The 15,482-nt window shown below is 40.5% G+C and overlaps 1 protein-coding gene across 1 annotated transcript in view; it reads right to left on the reverse strand.

Moving 5' to 3' along the window:
* Nucleotides 1-9,496, reverse strand: part of RAP2A (RAP2A, member of RAS oncogene family) — a 43,963-nt gene extending 34,467 nt beyond the window's left edge. Inside the window, exon 1 of the mRNA XM_066380662.1 lies at nucleotides 8,908-9,496. Within this exon, the coding sequence (XP_066236759.1) occupies nucleotides 8,908-9,221 (314 nt within the window). The 5' untranslated portion in view covers nucleotides 9,222-9,496. The remainder of the gene's footprint in view (nucleotides 1-8,907) is intronic.
* Nucleotides 9,497-15,482: the final 5,986 nt, after the last annotated feature.

A 15,482-nucleotide genomic window follows, 5' to 3' on the forward strand; every position in this document is an offset into this window, starting at 1 on the left:
AAAATTTTACAATGTTACTCTTGAAAAAAATTGAAAAAATCTAAAACTAATTCAATGTTATATGTCAACTAATCTCAGTGTCAAAAAATAAAAATTTATAACCTATAAAAATGATAAATCACTGTATTTCTACCTACAATATCAATTTTGGTATGTTTTCAAATCTTAACATGTTAAGCATAGCAAAACAAAAAACATATTTAAGAACATTAGAGAAAATAAAAAACAAAACAAAAAACCACCACCCATCCTATTGTGCCACTGATTACATTTAGTATTTTGAGTAAAAAAAAGAATATTTAATTTACAAGTGTATTTAATTTACATGCTCTAATCTATTTTAAGTAGCTTATTCAGATAGTTTTCAGCCATGTGTGGTAAGTATATTTCCAACATTAAGTAACCACTCATCAAACTTCCAAAGAATTCTAGCTGTTGGTTTGTTTCTGGACTTTCCAAACCGTGATTTTAATATGCTGTTGATATGTGATTCAAGTACCCGATAACCTTATTCTGACCCAGAGGCTTAAAAAAAAATCTTATTCCACAGCAGTGACCCTAAATTTAAACTGAAATTTATTAAAATAAAGTTTAAAAGGTGTATTAGAGTTTTCCCACAAGATTAAAGGCAAAATAGTTGGACTATTATATTGGGTCTGATATTTTAAAGGTTTCAATGTTTTAGGAGTCTAAAGATAAATCTATTCAAATATTATGTTTAATATATACCATGTTAGACTGACCAGGCAGTGGCACAGCATCAGCCTGGGATGCTGAGGGACCCAGGTTTGAACTCCAAGGTTGCCAGCTTAAGAGCAAGCTCATCCGGCTTGAGCACAAAGTTGCCAGCTTGAGTGTAGGATCATAGACATGATCCCATAGTTGCTGGCTTGAGACCAAAGGTCGCTGGTTTGAGCAAGGGGTCACTCGCTCTGCTGGAGCCCTTTGTTAAAGGCACACAGGAGAAAGCAATAATGAACAACTAAGATTCTGCAACAAAGAATTGATGCTTCTCATCTCTCTCCCTTCCAGCCTCTCTGTCCCCATTTGTCCCTCTCTGTCTCTGTCTCTCTATAAAAATATATATTAAACTCTTAGCAACTGAAAATTTTATAACCATAAGCTTTAGCAATATATTTATATTTTACTTATACATTATACTAAAATGCAGGTGTCTAAAATCATAGCATTACTATTATTGATGTTATTCTACTAAAAGACTCAGTTTGATCTGGTAAAGCATAAAGGTATGTTAGAAACTTTTCCCTGTCAGGCTGAGAATAATTTTTAATATAATGAACTACCACAACTGTCAAAGCAACAAATAAATAAAAAAGCAAGTATTTATGTCATATTTCTGCATACTATTAAAACTTCATGACACATTTCCTACAGAAATACTATCTCTAATTTTTACTTTTGTAACTATTTTGTGTTCCCCAGTTTGACCACATTTGAAAGTCTACTAGTCTACTTTACACACTCAAATATTTTCCCAAAAACAATTTAAAGAACTTACAACCTTTTTTATACCATAGGCCAGAAAAATATAAATACATAAGAAAACAGTAGGTAAGAACATATGGAGAAACAGGTAACAGGGCAAAGTTGAAACAGAAGGAAAGGAAATCCTAGAGTAGAATTACACATCCTTCCCCAGAGACTTAGGGTCTGAAGACAATGGCTAAGAGAAAAACTGTAAAATAAAAACTGTCTTAGAAAAAAAAATCCTTAAATTAAATATGAAATGTGGTTTTATGTAAAGATCATAGCTTAAAAATGTGTATAAATGTATAATCATTTTAATGTACCATATATATAATAATTTCGCAGTAGATAGTACACAGAAATTAAATTACTGCCAACTTTGTTGGCACTTCCTCTGGTTTTACCCTCTATTTTCAGTTCCTCCATCTCTTCCTTAGTGTTTACCTGTTAATTACCCAACTTCTTCCAAAAGGAGAGCTAGAAAGTCAACAATTATCCACTTGCCTGGTGGCCTGAATTTTCTCATTCAGTGGTCAGTCATTGTCACCTTTCAAATCACTCATTTATTCTTGTCAGGATTTATCAATACGTAGGGACAGTTGATATGTTTTGTCTGAGTGTAGTAGAAATGTTAGCTGGCTATTTAAATTATTTTTGTCCCCTCTCCCATAAAAAAATCATAATGATTCCTCTGATTATAGATTTTATTGATACAATTATCACTAAATCTTAGCTAGACAAGATTGCAGATAATAGGCTGCTGGTTGTGGTAGGTTGATATTAAATTTTACCTCTTTCCTCATGAAACCAACTAGACAGAAGTACTCAGAATGTTAGAGCTGAAGGATGATCATCTACTCCAACAGCAAAGCGAACTTAAAAGAATTCCAGGCCACGGCTGGGTGGCTCAGTGGATAAGCATCAGCCCAGTGCACTGAGAGGCCGTGGACTGATCCCCACTCGGGGCACACAGGAGAAGCAATCAATGTGTACATAACTAAATGGAACTAAGTGGAAAAATGAGTAGATGCTTCTCTCTTTCAAATCAACGGAAAAAAAGAAATTCCAATCCTGGGATGGTAAGAAAACTATATTGTAATGTTCTAATTTTATAGTGCAGCAAAAACAAGTTTCCCTTGCCCTGGCTGGGTAGCTCAGTTGGTTAAAGTTATCCTTATATACCAAGGTTGCAGGTTGACCCTGGTCAGGGAATATACAAGAATCAACCAATGAATGCATCAATAAGTGGAACAACAAATCAATGTTTCTTCCCTTCTCCTCTCTCTCTAAAAATCAATATAAATTTTTTATAAATAAGTTTCCCTTTCAGAAAAAACTTTGGGTTATAAAACAACTCATGGCAATTAGGCTCTGTACCTTGGAGGCCCAGATTTTGATTATAATTTTGGTTACTGGAGGTATCAAATTGGGAAAGGAGGTGTTTGTGGAGGAAGGAATTGTGGCAGACTACAAAAGTTCACTTACTTTTATTCCCTGGTTTTGGCTCACAGAACCAATTTGTTATGGATCAAGATTTATGTGTAGCAGTTGGCAATTTGGCTAATTATTGTGAAGAGAAAAAAGTATAAACAATTATTTGTGCCATTTGAAAGTGATTGCTTAAATAATATAGAAATATTAATAATAAAAAGAATAGTAGCTTACTCACTTTTGGTAGTGTATATCCAGCACCTTTTTCAACCGTTTCCCCAGTCTTAAAATGCCCCACGAGTTCTTCTAGACATTGAGAAGTATTCAGTCTCTATATACCTTAAAACTCTCAAGTTCTATCCTTGGCGTTTTTGTGTGTGTGTATTTTTCTGAAGTGAGAACGGGGCAGGCAGAGAGACAGACTCCTGCATGCATCTGTCTGGGATCTACCTGGCTAGCCCACTAGCGGGCAATGCTATGCCCGTTTGGGGCATTACTCTGTTGCAACCAGATCTATTCCAGCACCTGAGGTGGAGACCATGGAGTGATTCTTAGCTTCTTAGCACTTGGGGCAACTCTGCTCCAATGGAGCCTTGGCTGCAGGAGGGGAAGAGAGAGACAGGGGAAAGGGTGGAGAAGCAGATGGGCCCTTCTCCTGTGTGCCCTGATCAGAAATCGAACTCAGTACATCCACATGCTGGGTTGATGCTCTACTATAGAGCCAACCGGCCAGGGCCATATCCTTGGCTATTTTCATTTCTAATTTCTATTTCTGGCCATATCCATTCATTTCTGTCTCTACACTTGACCGGAACAGATTTTATCCCCTCTGCAAATAAGAACTACACAGCTCATCCAGAGTCTTTATATTCATACATCAACTTTCAGGCTTTCCTTAAATATTCTAATTACTTATTAGATGCAGCTATCTGGAAGGTTACCATCTCCAAAACTTGAAATAATCTCCTCCAACTATTCTTCCATAATTCTATTCACTTATTTTCAAAATGTCAAGGTTACTTTTGACCTTTCCCTCTTCCTCTCCAATTCAGTTTGATTAATTCATTGTTTACAACAGTGGTCCCCAACCCCCGGGCTGCGGACCGGTACCGGTTCGTGGGCCATTTGGTACCGGTCCGCAGAGAAAGAATAAATAACTTACATTATTTCCACTTTATTTATATTTAAGTCTGAACAATGTTTTATTTTTTAAAAAATGACCAGATTCCCTCTGTTACATCTGTCTAAGACTCACTTCTTGACGCTTGTCTCGGTCACGTGATACATTCATCCGTCCCATCCTAAAGGCTGGTCTGTGAAAATATTTTCTGACATTAAACCGGTACGTGGCCCAAAAAAGGTTGGGGACCACTGCTTTACATTATTTGCATCCATTCTTTCCTTTGTTTCTACAGCCACCACGCTAATTCAGAATCTTTTTTTATTATTACTATTATTATTATTTGTGAGGGGGGGCAGAGAGACTCTGCATGCACCCGCACCCGCACACACCCAACCGAGATCCACCCAACAAGCCAGGAGGGGGCGATGCTATGCCCATCTGGAGCCATTGATTATTCAGCAACCATGCCATTCCTTTAGCACCTGAGGCGAAGGCCAGGAAGCCATCTTCAGTACCTGAGGCCAACTAGCTTGAACCAAATGAGCCATGGCTGCAGGAAGGAGAGGGAGAGAGAAAGAGAGGGAGAGAGGGAGAGAGGGAGAGAGAGAGAAAAGGGAGGGGGAGCTGTGGAGAAGCAGATTGCAGACTGTCACCTCTCCTGTGTACCCTGCCTGGGAATTGAACACAGGACATCCACATACCAGACTGATGCTCTACCACTGAGCCAACCGGCCAGGGCCCAGAATCTTTTTACTTCATATGGAAACTAGATTATCACACTATTTCACAACTACTCCCCCTTTGTCTCTGGTCTATTGCCACTAAGCCATATATCATATCACTACCATATTACTATTTCTATGACAACTTTGATCAATCATGGTCTTTGACTACTAAGATCAAGTTCAAAGTCTTCAACCTCCTATCATTTAACTTAACATTTTTAAGCCTTACCTCATCTCACACTTCTATATAAATTTCAGATTTAGCCAACTTGGTCTATTTAACAGCTAACAAACACAGTCAATGCCATTTCCCATTCCATTTGCGATCCTGATTTTTTTTTAAGATTCACATTAAATTGTGTCTCTTCCCCTGTTGCCTAACTGGATAGAAGAACTTGAATGTTAGAGCTGAAGGAAGATCATCTACTTCATTTACAAAATGAGCTTTTTAAAAAAGATTTTATTTATTGATTTTAGAGAGCGAGAAAAGCAGGAGCAGGAAGCATCGACTCATAGTTGCTTCTCGTATGTGCCTTGACCAGGGATTCAAGCCAGCGACCTCAGCATTGCAGGTCAATGCTCTGCCCACTGCGCCACCATCTGGTCAGGCCAAAATGAGCTTTAAAGAAGTATTACCTCCATCTATAAAATAAAAATGTTTGGGGAAACTGAGGTCAAAGGACAGTGAAAGTACTTTTCTTTCTAAACACTAGTTTTTTCGACATATTTTCGTTTGCTATGTACCAGCAGTTGTGCTAGCCACATGGGGTTAGTGTCTAACGATCAAGTGTATGTAAATCATCACACAAATAAAGCTGTCATGAGTGCTGCAAGAAGGAAGCACACAGGTTGTCACTGGTTGAGATAAAGGTGAAGCAAGCAGTTAATCTAGAGTGAGAAGATAGGAAGGAGTTAACTCAGTAGGGGAGGAGGAAAGCTTCCCTGAGGGGGAAGTCCTTTGAGCAGGGGCAAAAGAGGAGGAATTACTTCTGCAAAAGGTAGATTTCCACAGATAGAAGAAAAGCCCAGAGACAGAAACTTTGAAAAGACTAAAAGAAGGTCTGGGTGTTGCAATCTAAGGGATGAAGAGTGTTGCAAGAACTGAGGTTACAAAAGCAGGGAGCCAAGAGTCTGCCTGGGAAGATCATGTTGAAGATTCCTGGGCTTTATCCTAAGAACAACATGCCTGTTCAAAGATACTTCAAGTCAGGACCAGGGCTTACTCTGAGTAGAATGAGAAAAGCAGTTATGAAATCAGAAAGAATTCTAGTTTTATTTCACTTGAAACATTTTCCTGTATCCTATCACTCTTTCTTGTGTGATCTCATCCAGAGAAAAAGAAAGCTTATGAATAGTCATTTTCAGTTGGTCCACTTGGCTTTGACAAAAGGTTGTGTACATATGCATACATCTGTGCATCTCTAAATATGTAGAAGAGTACTGACCTGCTTTATATTTTTTAAAAGCAAAACATTCATAAATAACAATTCAACGAAAAGCTCCACTACACTGTTTGGCCATACACTAGTGTTGGATCTGAAGTTAAATGTCCCTTTCCCTGCCCTTAATAAGGAAAAGTATTTTAAGAAAACATCAACAAAATCTTTTTAAAAATTGTTTTAATCCTAATTGCTTTTTAGCCTCGTCTTGTCTACACTAAGTCATTAATTTCAAAATGCAATCACAGATTTATTTCCTATAATATCACATTTATATTAAGGATAAAATTTAAAGAAGGTGGGGTGACAAAGTTATTAATAAAAGAACTGGCCCTGGCCAGTTGGGTCAGTGGTAGTGTGTTATCTGGCGTGTGGAAGTCATGAGTTCAATTCCCAGTCAGGGCACACACAAGCAACCATCTGCTTCTCTAATTCCCCCCTCTTCCCCTCCCACAGCTATGGCTTGAATGAGCAAGTTGGCCCTGGCGCTGAGGATGGATCCACGGCCTCACCTCAGGCGCTAAAATAGCTCAGTTGCCAAGCAATGGAGCAGTGGTCATAGATGGGCAAAACATCAGCCCCAGATGGGCACTCCTCTGGGTGCATGCGGGAGTGTCTCTCTGCCTCCTTTTTTTATCAAGTGATAAAAAAGTGGAATTTTGGAGCAATTTCTTTGTTCAGGTTTAAATATCTCATATAAGAAAGACTCTTAAGGGTGCATGTTATACTGTAATAGATAGGGAAACTGAAGCTTAGAGATGCAAGCATTTTCCCAAAAATATGTACACCTTAGACCTGTGCGCTACAATACGGCGACCACTAGCCACATGTGGCTAGTGATTGAGCACTTAAAATATGGCTAGTCTAAATTGTAATGTTCTGTAAGTTACACAATGAATTTTGAAAATCTAGCATGAAAAAGAAGGTAGAATACATCAATACATTTTTAATATCGATTGCATGTTGAATGGTATTTTATTTTTTATCTTTGCAGGTTGAATAATATTTTAGATACAGTGGTGTAAATAAAATGCATTATTAAACAAGAATGAAGTAAAAAGCTACCAGACTCTTATTTTATTTTATTTTAGTGGGAGAGGGAGGGGGAGAGAAAGAGAAAGAAACATCTCAGAGAGAGAGAAATCACAATTTGTTGTTCCATTTACTTATGGATTCAATGATTGATTATGTATGTGCTCTGAGTGGAATCAAATCCACAACCTTGGGGGATAGGGATAATTCTCTAACCAAGTTACTTGGCCAAAGCCTACCAGATTCGTATCTTAGATCAGCTGAGGCCATGAAAATATCCACTTTATTATAGTTTGAAATTTAGCATAATACAGAAAGTTTTAGTTTAGCTATTAGTGTATATAGTCTTAGAGTTAATGGGGGGGGTGGTCTTGGGGAGAGGATCTCCCCTTTGAGCTTGTATGTTGCATTAAAAATCCATACCTGATAATGAGTTTTTGAGCACTTCCTGAGTACACTGACTTCGTCCTTGCTCTTTCTCAGTTAGTACACTCAGACTGACTCATATGTGATTGTATCTACTGTACTCCTACAACTATCTTTTTGTAAATGTCCTTCAGTTTTGAGCTATAGATAGAATTATGTGAGAAAAAGAAATGACAATAAATCAAACTTATTAGCAATTATTAACTAATTATAACCAGGCAAAACAAAATATAATTAAACAGTAATTAGAAAAACTTGCTAAATTTTTGAACTAAGATATTACACTTCTAATGCCTGAAATAAGGAAAATACACTAAGTCAATGAAAGAGAAAACAAACATTTTAAGCCATTTCAACTACCAGCCATATTTCCAAAATACGTATTTTAGAAAGGAGTTTATATTAAGGAAGAGCTTAGCTGCATTAACTTTACATTAGATAATATACTTAAGTTATGGCCCTAAAGAAACTTCTGTTCTGTTTCCAGAAATGCCTCCCCTCCTCCTTTTTTGTGGGGGATAAGGCAGTAAGATATTTTTAAAAGTTAAGCCATATTCTTCAGAGTGAATGGCATATTTGATCTCCTACATGCTAAACACTCTCTCGGCCCTACTGAGCTGTTATGATGTCTTCAAATAATTTGATAATCTATCTTGAAAGTTTCGTTCTTAATTGAAGAGTTCATTTTTTTAAACCGCCTTGGCACCATTCAATCTTTTATGAGATGAGCAAGGTCTCCTTCCTCTCGACTTGACATTTTTACAGTATGTACACTGTAAAAATTGTGAGCAATTTTTGCTGTCAATTATTGCAAAGGTAGATTTTTGTTGTTGTTCAGTCTGAAACGTCTCCACTAGACTTGCACAGCTGCTCTCTTACCATCATCACAAAACAACCCCCTCAACCCCCCAGCAAGTTTTAAACTTTGTTTCCTTTGGGGTTCTGCACAAGCGCTACGAATAATATCCAAGAGACAAAGAGCTGTGCTGTGGGTCACAGGATGCCAAATTTGAGTTGTGAAACAAAGCACTCAAATTTGAGATTTAAGATGATGATGGCGGTGATGGCAAAAAGAAAAAATATTATAAAGCATAAGATTCCTGAGGCATCTCCACAGACAGCTCCCTCTGCCCACGGCCACCCCAGAGCACGGGGGAAGGAGACCTGGCCCCGGGACGGTGGCTTCCCGGCTGCACAGCGAAGCCCCCTGTCCGCGCCCCGGCCCTCTCACCGGCCCTCTCACCGCTTCACCCGGATAATCTGGTCCCGCATGGGCTTGATGTCCTGGAAGCTCTGCTGGTTGACGAGACTGTAGACAAGGATGAAGCCCTGGCCGTTCTTGATGTACAGGTCCCGCATGGACGCGAACTGCTCAGTGCCCGCCGTGTCCAGGATCTCCAGCACCGACGGCGAGGAGTCCACCTCGATCTCCTTGCGGTAGAAGTCTTCGATGGTGGGGTCGTATTTCTCGATGAAGGTGCCGGTCACAAACTGCACGGTCAGGGCGGATTTGCCGACCCCGCCCGAGCCCAGCACCACCACTTTGTACTCGCGCATCGTCCCTCCGCGGCCGTCGCCGCCACCGCCGCCCGCGACATAGACCTACACCCGCCGCGCTGCGTCTCCAGACCCTGCCCCGGCGGCCCACCTCGCCGCCTTACGCGGCCGTTCCCACCTTACAGCCGCTGCGGCCCCCCGGGCGCCCGCGGAGGGAGCAGCGGGCATGGGCCGAGCCGGGTTGCAAAGCGGACCGACCGGCGCTGGCGAGCACTGAGGGCGAGCAGCGAGTGGGAGCTGCGGGCGCCGCGCGAGCCGCTGGCCCGCAGTGCTGCCCTCCCACCCCTCCCCGCCCTTCCCCGCCCAGCCCCTCCTCTCCCAGCCCCGCCCCTCCTCTCCCAGCCCCGCCCCTCCTCTCCCAGCCCCGCCCCTCCTCTCCCAGCCCCTCCCTTCCTCCCTAGCCCCTCCCCTCCTCTCCCCTCCCCTTGGGCCTCCACGCCCAACTCCCCGCCAGCTGCCGCCCCCGCCGCTTTCCCTGACTTCTTAGCGCGCGCCGGAGCCGGAGCTCTAGCCGCAGAGCTGCCGGGGGTGGGGCCCAGGCGGCGCAGCCCCACCCCTGCTTCCCCGTCGCCTAGGCGACCAGCCGCGCGCGCTCCCGGTAGGCTCTGCGCGCCGAAGCTTCCGCCCCGCGCTTAAACAACCACCTTAGCTACCCAAAAACACCCCAGCCGGCGCTCCGCCTCGAACCTCAGGGTCTGCGTACTGAGCTTGCGCAATTCATCCGCCTGAGTCGGGAACCGCGTCGACTTGAGAATCCTACGCTCAGAATTTGGCGGAGACAAAATGCAGAGCAGTCTGCTGCAGCCTCTGAGGCGGGAAGTGAGAGGCAGACAAGGTCTACAAGGAGGCCTTGGCTTTATCGTGTTAAAAAGAACGAGAAGCTTTGTTCAGGAGCCTGAACATAAAATAACGGTTTGTTTTAAGCGTCAGGACACCGAGAAGTGAAAGATCATTGCAACCCACTGCCCCAGGCGAAGGCCAGAGGCCGTGGAAGTCCGGAATACGGGGCTACTTCCCCCCGGCCCCGCCCTTCTTTAGCGCTGACTGAAACAGAGCACTGCCCATCCTGAGTGAACTAGGGGTGCTTGGAAAACCTGGAGAGCGGAGCACCGACCTGAAGTAGAGGGCTTAGGGACACCTCATAGCAACAGCCCGCTGGGATACCTAGTGGGAAGCTGGAATTCATTCTAGCCAACCAGACCACGTCTCTGAACCGTTGGTCACATTCTCGGCCAATAGAGGGTCTCTTCATACCACGTGCCTCCCAGCCCACAGCCAATGGGAGAAAGGTAGTCGCAGGATCGACCAGCCCTTCTCCACTGACTGCCAGGTTGGGTGTGTCCTTCTGCCCCTAGCCAATCGTAGGTGAGCTAATGAATGACGAAGGTTTGAGCTGAGCCAACCAAAATTCACGATTTCCTTGCCACCAAGGGCAGGTAGTATAGAGGCACCGCCAGTGCTGGTAGGGTTTGGGAGGGGTCAGAGATTATGGGGCCAGTGTCTGCGCTCTGTTCTTTCAAAGGAAAACGATTTGTTTCAGGAGAGAGTGATGAATTTCGCTTTTAACTTCATCTCCGTGGCATTCTGCCTAAATGATGGGCATGAAAATAGTTCTGAGGGATGTGGACTGAATCGTGGGATGAACAGAGAAAATAGGGACTTTGTCTCTAGGGTGAGGCATTTTCTGGTGCTTAAGGAGACAGGCTGCAGCAGTTGCACCGGTGCCTCCTAAAACAGTATTAACAACTCAGCTTTAAAACTTAACCATTCTGTTTCTCTGTAGTATTAGTTACACACTCTCTCCCACCCATAATGTCAAATTTAGGTGGTTATATCCCCAAATATTTCTGTATTATATTTTGTAATAACTGGTTATTGAATTTACCTGCCTTAAATTATGTCCTCCTCAAACTAGTCTACGTTCATCATTCATTGCTAGCTCACATTTCTTGGGAATAATAAGTTTCTATAGGTCTAATTTTTTAAGACTTTATTTATTGATTTTAGAGAGAGAAGGGAGGAGGAGTGGGAAGCATCCGCTTGTAGTAGTTGCTTCTGATATGTGCCTTGACCTGGAAAGGCCCAGGTTTCAAACCAGCTATTTCAGCGTTCCAGGTGGACGCTTATCTACTGAGCCACCACAGGTCAGCTAGTTCTAATGTTTGATCATGGCATACCTCTTCAGTCTTCCTCTTCCTCACAAGGTCATCATGTAGAGGGGATTTTGGTCTGAGTTCCTAAAAAACCAGGTTTCTTTTATTGTCTTTTCTGTCAGTTATCAAACAACTACAAAGATGTACTCAGATTTGACCTTGTCCTATGGCCCTGCTGCTGCATTTTATTAGAATAGATAAATTGCCTTTGCATTATCTTGCTGTACTATAAACACACACCAAGTTTTTTGTTTAAAACAATGGAGGGCAAGTATCCTGTCAAAATACGTAGTAAAATATATCTTAGACATTATTTCTTGATTACATATCATCAAGATATGAGAGGTTCTATCAGACCTGCCAGAATTAGCAGAAAAGGCAATTTGCAAGAACTAAGAATCAGGAATGTTTTAAATTCATTGAAACCAACGAGGATCTGATACCTTATTCTCAACTAATAATGTGAATAAGTAAATTAAAATTAAGAGACCTTGCATATATATGGAATGAATCTTAATTCTTGAACTTTTTTGGCATGGATGTTTCAAGAGGATGTATTGTAGAAGAACAGGGCTCACCTAGGTTTTTAGAAGTCTCATATGTTGTGTAAAACTTTTATACTTATTTGTGGTTACTTTAGTAACAGCTATACTTCTTTCAAAAAAAAAGTCAGTCTCTTTTAAGATTCAAATTATTATAGTGGTAAGAACTTCCCAGGCTTGTTGGAGGGTTAAAAAGAGCCAAGAAGCATCAAACTTTCTCCTTGTTTAGTACCTGTGTAGTACCTTGCATAACAGTGGAGCTGAAAATTCACTTTGCAAGGAATAAAGCTCCAGTGACTTTTTTTTTGTTTTTAAGAAGTTTGCTTTGGGATTCTGGGTCCAGAATGTAACCTCAAACAACTGGTTTTCTTTCCTAGATCCCTAGAAGTTGAGAAGTTCTGTGCTGTAGTGCATGTCATAGAAGTTGTTAGATACACTCACACAAAATAGTGAGTTGGCTACTTAGTCACTCCGCTTAGCATAACATTTCTCAGGCTATGTTCTCTGGACTTTCATCAGTGCTTATTTTTTAAGTTTATTTATTAATTTTAGAGAGCAACAAAGGGAGAGACAGAAATGTCATTTGTTTCTGTATGTGCCCTGACTGGGGATTGAACCAGCAACCTTTGCATATTAGTATAAAGTTCTAAGCAACTGAGCTATCTGGCCAGGGCAATGCTGATTATTATGATAAAGAGAAGTGCAGAGACTAGAGGTCTTAGGATAGTTGCACCTTATTGATATATCTCATATTGATTGACCTCAATTTTTATTCATAATGTTGCCATAAAAGTAGATTTGTAATCACTAAGAGGCAAAAGAAACATAAGTAGGAGCATATTTTCTCCCCTGTCTTGGATGGTGGTATTTACTTGATTTGAGGCTGTATGTGAAATGCTAGTTGAAGGACTAGTTGTTATTAGAAAGGATGCCAGGACGTGCAGAGAATTTTGAAGGTTTGGGTGGGAGTTGGGTGTCTGTCTTCTTGATCATTCCCAGCATGAACTATCTATTCTGAGAGTGACTTTAGAAATAAAAACTTGTATCTCCATTCATTTGTTTATGAGAAAGACAAAGTTACAATGAGGTAAAATGAAATTGATCTTTCCCTGAGAACTATAAATCTGTATGATAGTGAAGACTTAACATGGAATAGTTACACTTTAGGATCTCTTTAGCTTCTGAAGTGCATTGCTGGGAGAAAAAAAAAACAACTTTATTTCTCCTCTCCCCACTGAATCCAAGAGTTATCTCACTTATGCCCAGATACCCTCAACTGTCAGACTTGTGTTACCATGGAAACCCAGCTCCTTTCTTTGCCTCTGTGAAAGATGTTGGAAAAGGTGGAATGAAATACACTATTCTGGGTTGTTCTGATGACAGCAAAAAGCAAGTATGCAAGGAATTTAATATAAGTTAGTAGAGGGTGTTTGTAATATGGCCAGTGCTTTTTGGCTATAAAATTCTGATTCCTATTTCTTCCTATTAAATCCTACATATCTGATTAACCATAAAGGGAAGGGATAAGTCAAGTACACTTAGCACCTATGAAAAGCTGCTGGCAGTTATAAAGAGAGCAGAAGACATTGTCTTGGCCTCTGAGGTTATTAAGGCAGTTCAGAAACAGGTGTATATATGAAGAGTGGAAAGGAAGGGACAAAATAAATGTTGCCCTTCTGAAAATGTGATATGTCTCAATACATTTGCAAAGAAAAATAATAAATGCAGAAATTAAGTATGTAAAAAGTCAATGAAATAACCTTTTAGTTGAGAAAGTAAATGATTCAATAGGCAATTTTAAACAGAAAACAGTTTCTAAAAGAAAAGGCTTGATGATTAAAATATTGGGAGGAACTCTGGCTGGGAAGCTCAATTGTATCATGCACCAATGTTGTGGGTTCAATTGCCAGTCAGGGCACATACAAGAATCAATCAATGAATGCATAAATAAGTGGAACAACAAATAGATGTCTCTCTCTCTCTACAATCAATTAATAAATTTTAAAAAATATTGAGAGAGAAAAAAGAAAATACTCAAAGAAACTTAACAGCTTGAAGGTTCTGAAGAAAATAGAACTTCTGTGTGGTTCGTGTAACATAGCCAAAGAGTGGGCACAATGTTGATTGCATACCCAGCAATCCCCCTACCTGTTTTTTTTCCAGGAAAAAAGGGGGGGGGCTGGATCAGATGGACCATTAATGGCAGTGCTTTCCCATCTGCCCAGGGTTAGTCCAAAAGTAGGCATACGACTCAATTTTGCCATTGGAACCAGAAGAAGGCTGCTGGGACGAGGGATATCTAGAATTTTAATAAGAGTGAGTAGATATCCCCATTTTTCAACATAACTGCCCTTTCTTTCCTTCTTGTACTTTCAAGTATGAGAATATGGTCACCATCTTTGGGCTGTTATGCTTTATGGCTGGAAACCAAGAAGTTCTGGATGGTTAAGGAGAAGGGTGGGAAGAACATAGGTCCTGGGTGACAACATTGAACTGTGAAAACAATACTATACATGCCCACTTTTGGACTCTGGCTAAGTAAATAGCTAGTTTATTTTAGTCTTTTGGTTTAAGTCAGTTAGTTTAAATCCATTAGGTTTTCTGCATCTTGCAGTTAAATACTTCCCAACAATTACAGAAAGCGTGAAAGATTTGAGACAAAATGGTGTTTAAAAAAATCATAACAAGCATTTGTGAGCACTTTTTATTTATTTGTGAGCACTAATAATATGAATGGTATTTCAAAGATCTTATACTATTTATTCAACACTTACTATGTAAATTATTCTAGGCTCTGACAATACAACCAAATGCAATTAGCCAAAAGTGCTTGCATTCTAAGAGGAAACAGATATTTACAAACAGAAGAGACAGACATGAAGCAACTGATGACATATTTACATTCTATTATAGCAGCTATAATTAATGCTAATAAGAAGGAAAAATTAGATTACAAGGGTATATAATAAAATGTAATATAAATAAAATGTAATAAAATATGTAACTAACTAAATAAAAATTACAAAACAAACACATGTACATAACATTATGTGTCATTTATACATAAATTGCTAGAGGTCAACAGATGCAGGGAGTAAATAGGAGTGGGTTTAATCAAGTAAAGCGGTCTGAAGGAAATTAATATGGAGCTACGTTTTGAAGAAAGTGGCAAAAAAATAGAGTAGATGGGACAGAAGGGAGCACTCCAAATGACAGGAATCAAAGAGCAAAGGAAGAAAGCAGAACTGAAGTAAGAATGAAAAAAGGGAAATGCAGAATTACTTGATTCTTTAATTCCCTGTAGCTATGCCATTCTAGGACAACTATCAGGGAAAAAAATCAGAAGCCAGAATTCTTAAAACAAGATGATGAAAGATGTAATAATATAGGAAAAAATAATAGAGAAGAAAAAGTAGAAAGCATACAAGGTATATATCAATATGAAATTAAAGTAAGCCCTGGCCAGTTAGCTCAGTCAGTTGGAGCATCCTCCCCAGATGCCAAGGTTGTAGGTTCCATCCCAGGTCAGGGCACATACAGGAAGCAACTGATGAATGCACAGCGAA

Source organism: Saccopteryx leptura, chromosome 4 (assembly GCF_036850995.1).
Source record: "Saccopteryx leptura isolate mSacLep1 chromosome 4, mSacLep1_pri_phased_curated, whole genome shotgun sequence".
Lineage (NCBI taxonomy): Eukaryota > Metazoa > Chordata > Mammalia > Chiroptera > Emballonuridae > Saccopteryx > Saccopteryx leptura.